The 15,642-nt window shown below is 40.3% G+C and overlaps 1 protein-coding gene across 2 annotated transcripts in view; it reads left to right on the forward strand.

Moving 5' to 3' along the window:
- Positions 1–6,569: 6,569 nt before the first annotated feature.
- focad (focadhesin) overlaps positions 6,570–15,642 on the forward strand; it is a 128,977-nt gene continuing 119,904 nt past the window's right edge. For both annotated transcript variants that reach the window (XM_067261178.1, XM_067261179.1), the window contains exons 1-3: positions 6,570–6,629; positions 12,427–12,489; positions 12,667–12,821. In XM_067261178.1, the coding sequence (XP_067117279.1) occupies positions 6,573–6,629; positions 12,427–12,489; positions 12,667–12,821 (275 nt within the window). In that variant the 5' untranslated portion in view covers positions 6,570–6,572. The remainder of the gene's footprint in view (positions 6,630–12,426; positions 12,490–12,666; positions 12,822–15,642) is intronic.

The following is a 15,642-nucleotide window of genomic DNA, read 5'->3' on the forward strand; positions in this document are numbered from 1 at the left end:
CAAAGTCTGCACGCTTGGTCATGACTACAACAGTGACCTTAGAGAACTACAACTCTGTATTAACTTTTCTAACACGCCCCCGAGCGTGGTGTACTGTGGGAAGGCAAGTGGTGCAGAGCGTTAAAAAACGCTGCAGTGTGAACGCACCGTTAGCCCTACCCCTAGCAAAAAGAGTATTGGGACACCACTTACTCTCACAGGAACGCGCAAAACTAAGGGCTAGGGGTAAGGGGTAGGGGTAAGACAGAGTATTGGGATTCGGCCTAAACTTATTGAGTTCTAGCTTGAATTAGCGTTGCCTGTTAGTGGAAAGGAACATTAGTGGAACGGCTTGAGGCTTAAGTCTAAGTTGACGTTTACCCAAGTGAGACTTATTCGTGTAAGCGCGACTTGCGTTAGCGACGTTGAAGGAACACTGCCCAGGTGAACATCATCACCTCAGACCTGACTCATTAAGCATCTATGGTTTTTCCTGGCTCACTTATGGCTCCAAATTAGCTTAACACAGTTTTTCCCTTCTATAATTCGGGTCAGGAAACCACAACAACAACATCCACTCTCTTGGTTGAAAGGACAGATTGACATTCTGAATTCTGAGTTTGTCATAGAACCTTGTGCATTGCGCTGTGCCTGTTATAGTAAACTGCTGGAATATCTCTACATAGCCTACTGTTCCATTACATTTACGTAGAAAATGTTTCATTCAGCAGATGTTTTGATACAAAGTGACAAACAAATAGTGCATAACAGAAGAGAAAGGACCTGGGGGGTGTTTCATCAACGTCGCTAACGCAAGTCGCGCTAACACGAATAAGTCTCACTTGGGTAAACGTCAACTTAGACTTAAGCCTCAAGCCGTTCCACTAACGTTCCGTTCCACTAACAGGCAATGCTAATTCAAGCTAGACCTCAATAAGCTTAGACTGTGCAGCCCAGATCAGGTGATCGTCGAAAAGAGGAGTTATGTCGCAAAAAGCAAAGCGTAAACCATCAGAGTGGTGTTGTTTCAGCAGCGTAAAGTGATTTTTTTGGAGTTGTCCCCAAAAAGGACAATGTTGCCGCAATTAACTTGGCAAGGGAGACAACTTGTCAAACCATTACGACTGTTTTAATGCGTAAATTGTAGACCTACCAAATCTACTTAACATATGCATTTAGGCCTACTGATAATTAGCGTAATTTGATGAGCTGTCTGAAACCGTTCTGACAGTAGGCTAGCCTATGGCCGATATTCTCAACAGGAGATTGAGAATAAAAAAGAATGTGGCAGCAATTGAAAATTGAAGGATGAAATTCAAAACACTGAAGGCCATGGTTAATTGCACTTGATGTGGGCTAATAATGTTTTTGCTTCACATCTTTAACAAAATTAATAAATTAATTCAAAATAACTTTGCCACACGCATTTATCAACTGATAGGCTAAATGCTGAGCTTTACGATAAAAGGGAAAGATAACCATGACTAAAATGGGGATTCAATGAAATAACTAGTATTGCACAGATCCAGCACCGACTTCAGATCAGAAGGTGACCAAAACTGTAGCACACTTTGCTTGGCAGAACAGTCATTTAAAATTGCTCAGCATGACTAAGAATATATCATTATTATATTACGCATGCATATTTAATCCAAATACAATTATTACTATTCTGGCTGACAGTGTATGGACAGCTGTCCCATATTTCCATATTTCCAATTAACATAGTCTGCCTCCACAGATCCAGAGGGGGCTTGGACAGTGACAGACTGTGGCTGTGCCAAGGGTTGTCACAGCCTCACTTTGGGAAAGCATGCCCTAGTGGGAAAATTAGGGGAGACTGTTGGGCACAGCATCTAATCGTCTTCTTTGGAAAGGGCAACATTTGGGACACTGTCATGTAGGAGCAGCATAAAGGGCACTTCACAACAGCACCCTTTTCCATTGGAAGTAAGGGCATGGGAACAGTCCAATTTAGACCATTGTAAGGGTACCTTATAGGGTACTGCATCACATTTTCTCTACTATAAAGGAACTCATGAAGACATGTTTTTACATTTATAGAGGGCACACTGTCATTTATTGCATGGGGCATCCTGTGCACTCAAGCATATTTCACAATGTGAATGGCAGACAGTAGGACACTTGGTCTAATTTTTGCCACTCTAGAGGGCATTTTAGAAACACCTATTCATCCATGGGGGCACCAGGCAGTCACCCCCTGAGTTTTCCAGTGGGCCTGGATACACCCATGGGTACAGTATATTGCACCTATATTATTGGGGAAGCCAGAAGGAGAGGTAATATAGAGACTTGTCAACATATAGGCTACTTTAAACAATGAAAATACTTTATACAATTGAATAAAAAGTCTCCTTGATTCTTTGTGTTTCAAGATGACCTGAAAAACTGATGATAATATTCAGGTACTGCTTTGGAGCAAGGTATACCCTTCATATTTCCTGGCATAGTTGCCTGTTCAAGAATGTCCCACATGCAAAGACACACAGAGATGCAGACAGACTGAACAGTGTCAAGGCTTGGCTACAGTGAGTTTGCTTCCTTGTGTGTGATTCCAGCAGACTACATAGTCTAGGCCTACCTACATAGACTGCAGTCTACTACCCTCCTTTCTACTATTATAGTCTGCTACTCTCCTTTCTATTACTTTCTACAAAGGATGGTAGGCTGCTCTTAGGTTCATTGCTATCCTTAAGAGTTGCTAAAGTGTTATTTCATATATATATATATAATTATGTATTTTTTTAAGAATGACAATTAAATTTATCTAGATAAACTATGCTGGGCCTGCTGAACCTATACTTGTTCCACAGATACTGGTCAGGGAAGCATTACTTCTGTCTCTGAAGACCATTGGGGCTGGTGGGATTAACGCTCTTTGTATAATCTGAGCACCTTCATCCACCACAGGGTTGTCAAAGAACGGATACGCCATAATTGATTGTAACTTGTCTAGACGCACTGCTTAGTTTCTAAGGCCTTATTTTATGTCAATTAACCAATGGCTTTTGAAAACAGTTAAAGTGACATTATTCCTTAACTTGTTTATTTAAATTAATATATTTTTTGGAGATGAAGTAAACACGTAAATCATTCATATCTGCACTTCAAAAAGTCTGAATTTACAAGTTTTAAGTTATTTGCAAAACATTTTAGTTTAGCTTGACTCTTAGCCTGACATGGGCTGTGTCTACTACCGCGCACTTTACTAAGTACACTGCAATACAGTGCACTGCAATACAGTGCACTTACATCTGTAGTGCACTCCGTCACTGAGTAGTGCTGTCTCAAATGGAACACTTAAGTTAACCACTTGGCGGGAAGTGACAGATGCAAATCTGATTGTGACACCCGCAAATCTAAGTCGAATCTGCTCGCGAGTAATTTCGTTCGCCATTATTTTAGAAATGAAATGTAAATGTAAATCCAGTGCAACAATAATGTCTCAATTAAAGTTGTGCAAAGTAGCCTACAGTGCAGGTAAAACAACAACATATCATTAGTGCAACACTGTAACAACCCAATCTCAAATACTACATGCAGAAAAGGTACAAACTCCATGTCACACCATGTCACAGTACAAGCAGAATTCATAATTCAGATTATGGTAGAGTATAGTGAAATATTTTAGCATGAGTTTGAAAGGATTCAAACCAAAATATTCCACCCCAGTGTCGTCGTTCCCCAAAAATGTTGTCTCTCTGAGAAGTTGCTAAAAGTTTCTACTTTACGTGATGACATAAATCCAAACCAAATTGGACCCCCGTCCACACCCAGCTCAGCTCCTAGGGAAGGATGCAATTTTCTATGACAACACATTTTCTGCAGCTCAACAACCAAAACGGAGTAATGGAAAGTCGTTAGGTTTGTCGGTAGTCACTAAATAAAATTGTTTTCATTGCTAGGGAAGTTAAATTGGCAACACCGTCCCAGTCGTCCCCTCAAAGACAATCCTCCAGAACACATGAACGTGCTGCCTGACTACTGCTGGTAGGTTGACAGACAGACAAGTAGCCTGTCCAATCATTGCATTCAGTCGGAATGCTCCCAATAATTAGTGCCGGTCCGACCTTAAGGATTGGTTGTGTTTATTACAGTCCTGCAACACTCACAGATATCGTATTTATTTCAGTCTACTGTCAAACCTTTAGATTTATTGTTTGCTATCAGGATGTGAAGTTTATTTCAGCAAATATGACAAAATTTGCTTCTCAACAACATTACCAACCCCACCTTTAAACATAGCCAGTTCAATTAAGCTATATCTTAATTTAACAAAACCTTTGTGCTATTTCAAATTCAGTTTAATAGGATGTAGGCCTAGTCGATGTAGGCTACAGTATGTGTTATTGTGTCAATATGTATTGGTTGAATACAATTGGAATGTATTTACCAGGCCATTAGGTAGTATGACGCACATTCCTTTCTGTAATGATTTTTTTGTTATTATTATTAAAGTTTAATGTGGTTAATTAGGGTTTGTGGAATGCCTTAATAGGATAAATTCAAATGACCACCACAACCCTCACAGCCGATGCAGATGCCTTCCTCTAAGCTTACAATAACGTCCACAAGGGTTTGAAGTATTGTGATCCTTACCACTCGCCGTAGATCCATGAGCGTTATTGTGCCTTTTTGGAATTGAAGGTAAGTTACTTTAAAAGTTGCTATCCTATCTAGATGTAGTGTGCTTGCAGCGATATGCATGTAATGTAAACTTGTGACTTACTAGCCAGTAGTTGTAATTGCGATGTGTTAATATTGGGATAATTGATCTCGCAGACAGTTAGCCTAGCTAAAGTAGTTCATTGAATAGTTCACACACAATGGCCAAGTACGAATGTTAACTCGCTACTGTACAGATAGTTGAGCACGTTTTCAACTACAGATAGCTAGCTACCTTTTTTTACTCACGATCATAATATTCTAGTTTGGTAGGTAGCTCTAGCTAACTGAGGCTAGATGCTTTACAGCGTTAAACAGCCATAGTATTCACACTAGATAGCCAGAGCTGTTAACTCATAGCTTGACTCTTTTAATTCTAAAGGAATTCAAGCAGGTCTCATACGATTGGGTACTAGCCAGCTAGCCAGAAGTGGATTCATAGTTTAAGTCACTGCTTTGCTTGGAACTTGTTTAATCAACCATTCTATTTCTGCTAGTAGTGGTAGGACAAGTGGTCTTGTAATTTCTAAAGCATGAGATATAGTTATGTAAACAATTCAACATTGTGCACTACTCAGTCCTAGTAGCATGAATGCATAGCTATACACACTACACATTGTTTTGTTAAAAGTTGAAGGCTGTAGAATCCCCTGGAATATTTTCAGTTTTCTAGCTTTTTGTGACTATCAAACCCCAATAAGGTTGCCAAACTAGCTAAACACATCACCCCAAACAGATAGAAAAAATAAATATTTTGGCACACAACGACAATTTCTTTAGCTATATGTTTAACTTCAATCATTGTTAATATGTCACCTTGAATGAGATCCTCACTTAAAGGTTAGACCAATTAAATTAATAAAGCAATTGCCAACCTTGTCCAATGCAAGGAATAGAAAAGAACAATCATATCCTTATTTATTTTACAAACACAATTTTGTAAATTTTTTGTATGTATTTCCCAGCATTGAACATAGGTGTCTTACCTGCTTGCTTTGTCAGTAGTGATGCAGCAATAGTGGGAGTAAACGATTAGGGTGCATTAGGCATTGTGTAGTGTTGCACATTGTTGGCTTGTCGGTTTATCAGATAGATAATAGAGTGGGGGAAAGGGTGGGCTTGTGTTGGGTAAATTCATTGTCTCATACATTCTCTCTGTTCAGAGTAAAACTTGCACATAAGCTTAAACCAACAGACCCATACCGTCTATCACTTGACCAGCACTGACCTGGCTAACAAACAACTGGTTGTCTGTATTTTTCCTCATTGAATCCTTAATTAGATCGCACAAGTCTCAATATAATTACTAAGCTGTGAGCCTCTTGAATGTTTGCAACTTGTAGGAACTTCATTTCTGTAAAATGATAAAGACCTACTGGCCACACGTCAGAGCACTGATAAAACTGTAGGGATCTGTTTTCAAAGTAATTTGCCTATATATTCCAAATCAGTATGTAATATAACAGTGAAAAGTACCATTACATTGCTGATGGCTTTACGTGTTTGTACTTACATTTTACATTTACATTTATTCATTTAGCAGACGCTACATTCTCCCCGAGGCAAGTAGGTTGAAGTGCCTTGCCCAAGGACACAACGTAATTTTGCACAGCCGGGAATCGATCCGGCAACCTTCTGATTTATAGCCCGATTCCCACTCAGCCATCTGACCCCCCCCTTGACTTCTCTCAATTGCGTCAGATATTAACCAATATGCTTGTCTAGACGTTAATGCAAGAAAATACCAAAATGTCAAGGCAAATGGTATCTGTTTTGGTTGATGTACCTGTACTGTATGTTTTACTATCCTACCTGAAGGTGTATGTGTTTGATTTATTCTTTGAGTATATTAATACATGGACTATGTGCCTGTCTTTATTCGCAGACTTGACTTGACTTCTGAGAAGATGAGTGAGAGTTTGAAAAGAAGATTTGAGTTCCCCAGTCGTCTGATAAAGGCCCAGGTACAGTTATATTTCATATTCAGTCAAATCTAAATCAGTATTTTACATACCAACCATACGCCAATGCTTCTGAAACATTCTCATTCTGGGGCCAGTTGCATAAAAATAGACCTAGTCTTACGGTGCGTGCAGGGGGGCAACTACCCAGTGTCAGAGGGGTATGCAGCAAAAAAGTGTATGGGCTTTTAATAATAAAGGTTTATAATAAAGTATATCAGCCACTGTAGGGCTACCATTATTATAAATCATTATATATGTATATATAGGTATATTCAGGGCTCGACAAATTGTGACAAGTGGTAACCTAATCATCACCCCTGGTTGCCCCCTCTGGCAACCACATTATTGTAGCCCACTTTTTTCTTGTACTTTATTTCAATAAATAAATCATCATTGATGGCATTCAAGCATATGCTTTGCAGATGTTTAAATTTGCGTTCTGATTTGTTTACTACGTCCCCACTGTCAGACATAGGCTAATTGTTATATTTCCCACATGCAGGGTTTTGATACAGAAATGCATTTTTCATTTTCAATGGAAAGATTAGCCTAGCCTATAACAAAACATGTTAAATTATTTCGATTTGGCATTAGAACTAATCAGACTTCATCTGTAAGCAACCCCACTTTAGCTCACGTTAGCAAACACTGGCTAGTCTGAGAACAGTCTGTTAACATGAATATTAGCAAGTCTCCAAGTTTGGTAGCAAATCTATGCATGATTCCATTGTATACCAGAGTTATTGCATTAGTTATGTTTTCCAGATTCTTGTCATTTATTGTACATGCTACCTTATATTTTCCAGTTATCAGCTCAGCAACCTCGGTTTTGCATATTCGAAACTACAGTAGCCTTAAACCCAAATTTGGCTGCTACATTCCCAGTGTTAGCAAATGCTAGCTAGTCTGTTAATATGAATATTTGCAAGCCTCCAAGCACAGACATCACACTTTAAATACTACCGGTTGCCTTTCACCATCCAACTGCTGTCGCATCCTTTGACATGCCATCTCCTTTTCCCTCTTTCTTTTTCTAATTTTAGCCCCAGACAGCTTTTTTGCTTTATCCATCATTTTCCATAGACGACAACTCGATACTCGTACCTGCTAGCCCAGCGCTCACGGCGCCCCCGCTCCCTCTAGATGTCAAAATTCTATGATAGAATCTTATGAGATAGGGCGCCTACCCTAGCGGTTCTAAAATGTTTGAGGAACTGCAGAAAAGCACAACAGCAGCTATATATAGAAAATACCAAAAATATACTTTTTAATATATTATTTTTTACCATCGCTTTGGCGCCCCCATGGTGCGGCGCCCCTATGCACCGCATATAGCGCATACCCACTTTTTGCGCCCCTGGGTGCGTGTCCACTGTAGCAACGCAAATCGCTTGCCATCTCTCCTTCCCACAGTGCACCACGCTCAGGGGCGTGTCAGACAGGTGAATGCAGAGTTGTAGTTCTCTAAAGTCACTGTTGTAGTTCTTATAACGTCATGGCAAAGTGTGCAGATTTGGGTTTTTGTGCAGATTTGTATTTCAAAATACAACTTTTACACACATTAAGCAAAAATCAGATACACTAGCTTGATGTAGCATGATGTTATCTACTGTACACACTAGTTCTTGCTGTATTTTAATCAGAGTGTAAGATTAAATGTTACAGTAGTACGCGATCAGACGAGAACGCCACTAATAGTGTGCAATGCAGTTCACAATATCGATTAAACAACTTTTACACACATGATGCAATAAATCCAATATGCTAGATATATAGCATGATATTATTTTGGTATTTTATTCAGGGTGAAAGATTAAATGTTACAGTATGCCACCGGGTCCTCAGGGTAACCAGTCGTGTACTGTACCGCCGACGGGGCTAGCTAGCTAGCACATTTATGTTTTGTTACAAGAAAGAATTTTAAAAGTACAAAAACCCCACCAGGAGCACCAACAACGACCCTGCGCCATGCCTCATTTTTTTTGTTAACATCTGTACAAATACACCATGGTTGCTACGTTACGAGAAACAAGAAAACAATCCAATTGGCTATCGCTAGCAAAAATCGCTCTTCATTTGCATAAAGTTTAGAAAATCTCAACTCGAATCGCTTGGATCACGTCGCTACCCACAATGCACCACGCAAGCGATTCACCTGGCTCCATTGAAAATAAATGGAAAGCATGTCATTGCGTCGCTCGCATCGCTGCAGTGGACACACCGTTAAACTTAAATGTAACTTTAAGTCCGACTTGCCATAGACACTTCAATGTACCTGTTGCATAAATCGTCCCTATGAGTGGCTAATGTAAGACTGACTTAGATAGCCTGTCGTGCTATGCATTATGGGTGAAATAAGACACATCGCAAAATATTAAAATATGGCGGACATAACAGCGACACTTAACGGCAGAAGAATGACACATTTCAAACTGCTGAAAACCTGTATCTGTTGCAGGAATACAATACAAATATATATTTATATCCGACAACTCCGACACAGATGGCTAGCGTCAATGCGATGACTTATGTCATCTACTCACTCATTTAATAAAATGCTAAGATAATGACGGACCAACAGATTGTTGACATAGCAACAAAGCCCTTACTGCAGGATTAGCCAGGGGAAAAGTTGGTTAACTTTCCTACCTCAAATTAAGTCAGTCTTCCTATTTATGCAACAGGTACGCTTAGACTAGTCTAACCTGACAATTTAAGACTGTCTAAGGCTAAGACTAGTCTTAAACCAAGTTTATGCAACTGGTTCCTGGGATTTTGAAAATTGAAAACACATAAAACAACTTATTAATGCAGCAATATAGTTCTCAATTTATCTTGGGTGCCACCCCTGCAATCGATTGGTACCCTGTTAGGGATTGAGCCCCACTGTTTGATTACCATTGTCATACAGTAGGTTTTATGACACTTATACCATGGTCTGGGTGAATACTCGAATAATCCATTTGCTATTCAACTCGCTAAACAGGCTGCAGCCGTACTGTAGCCTGGTACTAGAATATGGCTGATAATTTGTTCGTGAAAATCTTGATATTGATTTGGGGACAATGACATGGCTGGTTAGCTAGCTAGTCTTCTTGTCAAACATATTGTCAAATTATATTTACTGTTTGTCAACCGTACACAATGTTATTGCCTATGAATCTTGCTAGCTTTCTGGCTAATAACCCAGCCAAAGGAAAGCCTGTGTTGGTTCTATGAGCTGAGCGGACTAGAAATATCAAAGTTGGCTAACGTTGGAAAATGTTAGATTTCTATTGCAAAACGCATGAAAACATAAATTAATGTTTGTAGAAACGAAAATCTGTTGCGTGTTGGACAGTTCACGCCTCTGCATCGTCCATTATTTATGATCATGTACAGCTTGTCAGGCATTATTTCATACATGTTGGAAATTACATTCAAAATCCTTACACATACGTACTAGGGGTGGAAGACATCACGGTTCGGTACGAGTTCGGTACAACGGAGGGAAAAGCAAAACAAACCAGGTTCCTCTACGAGTGAATACGGGCGCATTGAAGATGACATGTAAATTCCGATTGCATCAGTAATTTTTAGGGCCCTATTTGTATGTGTATCTAATGGCTGGCTAAGCACTGTAGGGAGGAGAAGTTTTGTCTCATTCCAGTGATTGGCACACCTGGGTGATGGCGTCATATATTTTTAGTCATTTAGCACACGCCAGATGCGTTATATGCGTTAGAATGTTATATGTATTTCCACTCACATACCGGGTAGGCAGTGCCTACCTTGCCTACCCAGACTGCACGTCACTGCCCACAACTGCTGAACAACGCCGACACACAGTGCTTGTTTTATCCACCACTCTCTCGCCTGTACTACTGTAACTGAATGGGAAACCGAATTCCGATTCCCAAACTTGCAATCTTTAAAAGGCCGGTGGGTCCTCTATCGTGGGCAGTGGCGGTTCTACATTGAATTACAGCCAGGGCGAGACGCCCTTCGCCCCCCCCCCCCCCCCCCATTGAAAGCAAAAGGCTGTTATGGTAAGCCCGATTATGTTCCATACAGCTAAAACAGCCTGGGGTCAAATTGACACTGGTAGGAGGGTTACATAAACATGCCCTTACACGCTAAATGTCTGTTATTACATGCTATATTAATATAACTTTTAGGGAGGAACACTTTTAGTTATGACGTTAAACTATACTTTGTCACAAAATATAGTTGTAGCAAATAGCAAATGTTCGTCTTTGAAACTACCTACAGATTTGAAAATTTCGTTGGCTAATTACAGGGCCTAACCAAAATAATGAAAATAAATAATAACTGAACTTGTAACAGTTTTGTTGCAAAGCACACTATTATGGTGAAATGTTATCTCGTGTTTGTTGAGTTAAAACCGAAATATTGTTGTTGCATAGCAAGCATCATAGCAAAAAGGCTAACAAACGTAAGAGTTAGCCTATACCCACCAATTAACATTAGCCCTTCATTCATGACATGGATACTGTAATAATCATACAGAGACATATTTGCATACCTTTATCTTTTTCTCGTTTCTCCTCTTCTTCTTTTCTTTTTTTTTTCTTCGAAATTCGGCACCTGATGGCTTACTTGACCTTTTCCTGTCCATCTTCTTTGGCACTCAACAGTCAACAGATTTCCCATCCCCCCAACACTGTCACTCACGACCAGAAGTCAAGACTAAACCAATTCACCTTGGTGACCACAATCGTTTTGTGTTACATATTTTTATTAGCCGTTTCACACAATAAAAAAAAAAAAAAATGTGCAGGAACTTTAGGCCTATATTTATAATATTATGAATGAAATGTGCGTTATTTGGAATAAAGTCGAGGTGCAACTGACTTTAGCCCACTAATTTAGAGTATTGCACTATACAGTGGACCCCCCCTCCCCACCCCCCTTGTCCGTTCCATTTGGGAGACCCAGTCAGGTGAGCTGTCTGTCCCCCTCCCCTTTTTTCACACAGCTTCTGTGCACGGCACCTTCTCAGCAAGTAGGGGTGCCTGCAGCTGCCTGAAGGGGGCGACAATTTTGCCAATTCCCCACACAGAAAAAATGCCGCCCCGGGCAGCTGCCCGGTCCGCCCATGCCTAAAACCGCCCCTGATCGTGGGTCGCCACCACTCGCCATATTCGTCCTTCGTGCTGCTAGCTAGCCTATCTCTGACTCACGGCGGCGCCAATCAGAGCTTCAGATTAGATGTCCCTAAAGAACACGAGTATCTAACAGTAGTTCCACATTACATTAATTAATTTGCAAGCGAGTTTTATTTATTTTTATACCGTGTATTCTCTGTGTAATTTCATGCACTGAACTGTGACGCCCGTACTGTACGGTACGGTTAGGTACGAATACATGTACCGTTCCACCCCTAATACGTACATTGGTATGTGGACAACAGAATAGGCTAAAAGACTTGGCTGATGTTAACTACTTGGTTGTACAACCCAAATTTTTACTTTGATCCCATGTTGTCACCGATCTAGTGTAGATAGTGAAGGCTATTAGGAAGAGTGCACAAAATATGGGGAGTCAGGTGGCTGAGCGGTGAGGGAATCGGGCTAGTAATCCGAAGGTTGCCAGTTCGATTCCCGGTCATGCTAACTGACGTTGTGTCCTTGGGCAAGGCACTTCACTCTACTTGCCTCGGGGGAATGTCCCTGTACTTACTGTAAGTCGCTCTGGATAAGAGCGTCTGCTAAATGACTAAATGTAAATGTAAATGTTTAGTTAGGCTCTGTGAAGCATCAATTGTATCAGAAGATGCAACTGTACCTTTTTGCAGACTGTGAGAAGTCTTGTGGCTGCTGTACTTAAAGAGAAGACAATTACCCAATCCTGCTCTCTGGTGAGTGAGTTTCACATTAGTTTTGTCTTCTTTACTACCATGTGTCTCACTATGTTTCTTTGCAGGCCTAAGCCCACCTGTAAAAATGTTGTGTGTGTGTGTGTGTGTACTGACTGTGTTCTCTGGCAAAACCAAACTTTTTAGTCTGTGTATAACAGTGTTATAACTGTGTTGCAGGGTCCAGCTGTCGAGGCTTTGTGGGAACAGTGCTGTAGTGATTGCATTGTGGTGCGCTCAGACTGTTGCAACGCTCTGGTGCTTCTGGTGGAACAAGGCCAGGCTGACCTGCAGTATGTTCTCAACAGAATCCTAAACCTTTTACCATCTGCCAGGTACTGAATACTAAAACAAATGCACAAACACTGTTTTACACATTCACATAGCTGCAGTAAGTTATAAGTTATGTCAAAAAACACCTTGACTTGGGGCAAATCGTTAGAAAACCATTTCTGGATAACAGAAATGTTTTTTTAAACAATATCCAGTGTTTCACCTAGGATTTATTTCAGGGAGGGGGGGCAGTAGACCAAAACTTTGCCTCCCATTCATTTCCAATGGAAGTCCCGTGACAGGCCCCGCAATGCAGTGTGAGATACCTGGCAGTGCGAACAGGTAGCCAACCAGGTGGCTCCCAAAATCTGTGCGTCCTGACCCCCGCCCCTCTCTTTCTAAGCTAACAACTCAAACTGGCTTCATCTGGCTCTCAAATGAGCTTGTTAGCCTTGTAGCTAATGCAATTCTGCAAATGCTAACAGCCAACATTATGGGTATCTGTGGAGCCTTTAAATGGGTCATTGACTGTTTTTTTTGGGGTATTTCACACTGTTTCTTAAGGTCTCCGAATAGGGTATGTAACATTGGTTAGGCTGAAAATGGCCCGGGTGCTGTTCTATGCGCCCTAATGCATCTTGTGAAACAGCCCTGGAATAAAAGAGGGCTTTTATGGTATGCTCATGAATATATAGATGAGCTGCGCGCTGATTGGTTGGTTTTCAACAAGTGAAGCTGCAGAGAAAAACGCAACACAGCCAACAGCACTCACTGAAACATCGAAGGTGGACACTTGAAATAAAAACGTGCAAATAAATCTATTGTGTCCACACAACACTGTTTTCAACATATTGACTAGATATCATTTGAAATGATAACGTTAGTTGTTTCCACTTTCTGTTGTCGAAGCAAACGGGATCGGCTTAACGTTACAGTTTAGCAACCAAACTATATCGTGATTCAACTCTATTCATATCTTGCTGAAAAATCTAATGAAAAATAACCTGACAAAGATCTGGACAAACATGCATCGTGAATTGTAGATTTACATGACAACACAGGTTATTTATTCGAATGAAACACAATCAGGAACATGAAATAATGCGTTAGCCCCATTGCCAAGAAACTAGGCTAAATCATCACACATTCTACCTATGCTCTTGCGTTAGCAAGCTAAACTAGTTTACATGCCTACAGTCTAGGTGTTTTCGCTATCTAGCTGTTCTTGCATTCCTTGCAAATCAGCGTTAATAAAAAGCAGATGAGCTAGAGCAGGAGTTCTCAAACATTTTGGGGCCAGGGACCCCTTACAGGGGAGAACATTTTCCAAGGACCCCCCCACCACCAAAACAAAAAACTTTTAACATTGCATCATTATTAGACTATTGAATGAATTAAACAAAATTGACCAGAAACAGGAGTTGTTACTTATTTATTCATTACATATTAATTTATTAAGTTCATTCAGTTTTCAGCACATTTAGAGGCATCAAACATTTCCATGGAGGGCCCCACTGTACTGATCCAAATGAGGTCCTCGGTGGTGGATGGATTCAAACTACTCATTATGGGAAATTTAGTTTTTATGTTGTAGCTATTCGCACCGTTGTTCATGTAGGGTCGCAACTGCGCTCTTGGTTTTCAGCATGACTTGCGGCAGGACCGAAGGGGACTCAGTTGGGGGGTTAATTTTGTTGACGGAAGCATTGCTTAAGTTTCTATTGTTGAACTTGTTTGATATGTGTAGTGTAGCCAGCTGTTACAACGCAGGACGCAGCCTATGAGTTTGATCTGAGTCGCGATTATTAGTAGTTTAGATCTCAGAAAAAATGAATAAATGTTTCCCGTTGCAAATAATGGTTTGAGCATTTTCGGGTTCTATCATTTCTTTTCACGTAACAGACAGCTGCAATAGGTTAAAAACATAACTTGCTCGCACCCGTTTGCCCAAGTACTTTTCCATGAACATAAAATGTATTAATAACTATGGCTTTCAGAATGTATTATAAAATTACTCAAATAAAAATATTTCATAGAAGTATCGCTATCGGAATTGATATTGACGATACTAGTCTTGAAAGTACTTGGTATCGGATCGAAAAGAAAATGATTGGTATCGCCCATCCCTAATCCTGGGCCAGAACACCAGAGGGCTGGTCTGTATGTAAATGTTGGGTCGTGACAAAGGTGATGCGGAATTTGTGACTTCACAAATTCAGCTTTTTCGAAACTGATCGTTTTACAGCTGCAGTTTCAAGTTGTGAGATTTAGATAGGAAAGAGGTGTCAATAGACTTTGAGGTTCACTGTATGTCCATTTTACCCACCGAACTGTAGTTAGTCAACTATGACAAAGTAAAATTGGTTTCGTAATCAATGACCCTTTTAAAATAAAAGTCCAGGCGCAAAATTGATGACAGAAGCAATGGGCCTCATTCGGGTCACATGACCCAAAGGTTCATAACGAACCATCGTTGTGTTTACCCAATTTTACCCAATACAAAAACTAATAAAAATCATTTTCTTTTAACCTTTGCAATGTGGGGGGTCTGAGACAGCCCAACAGTTAAAAGAAAATGCTTCACTTTGTTTTTGTATGCGGTAAAGTTGTCGCAATACGACGGTGGGTCACAATGACTGATGGGTCAGAATGACCCGAAGATAACACAAGTGTTAAGAACTAATTTGTTGTTAAATCCCACTTACGCAGTTTTCACGAAGATTCTGGCATTCATCCATGTTTTCTTATTTGGGATTTGTTCTTAGGTAAGAACAGAATTTACGCACACCCAAGAGCACTCTTACACACAATTGAGAGCTGACATGTTTGCGCAAAATAAGTAGTTATACCGTTTTCTTCTGTTCTAATTTAAAATTGAATATT

The sequence above is a fragment of the Osmerus mordax genome, chromosome 23, assembly GCF_038355195.1.
Source record: "Osmerus mordax isolate fOsmMor3 chromosome 23, fOsmMor3.pri, whole genome shotgun sequence".
Classification (NCBI taxonomy): domain Eukaryota; kingdom Metazoa; phylum Chordata; class Actinopteri; order Osmeriformes; family Osmeridae; genus Osmerus; species Osmerus mordax.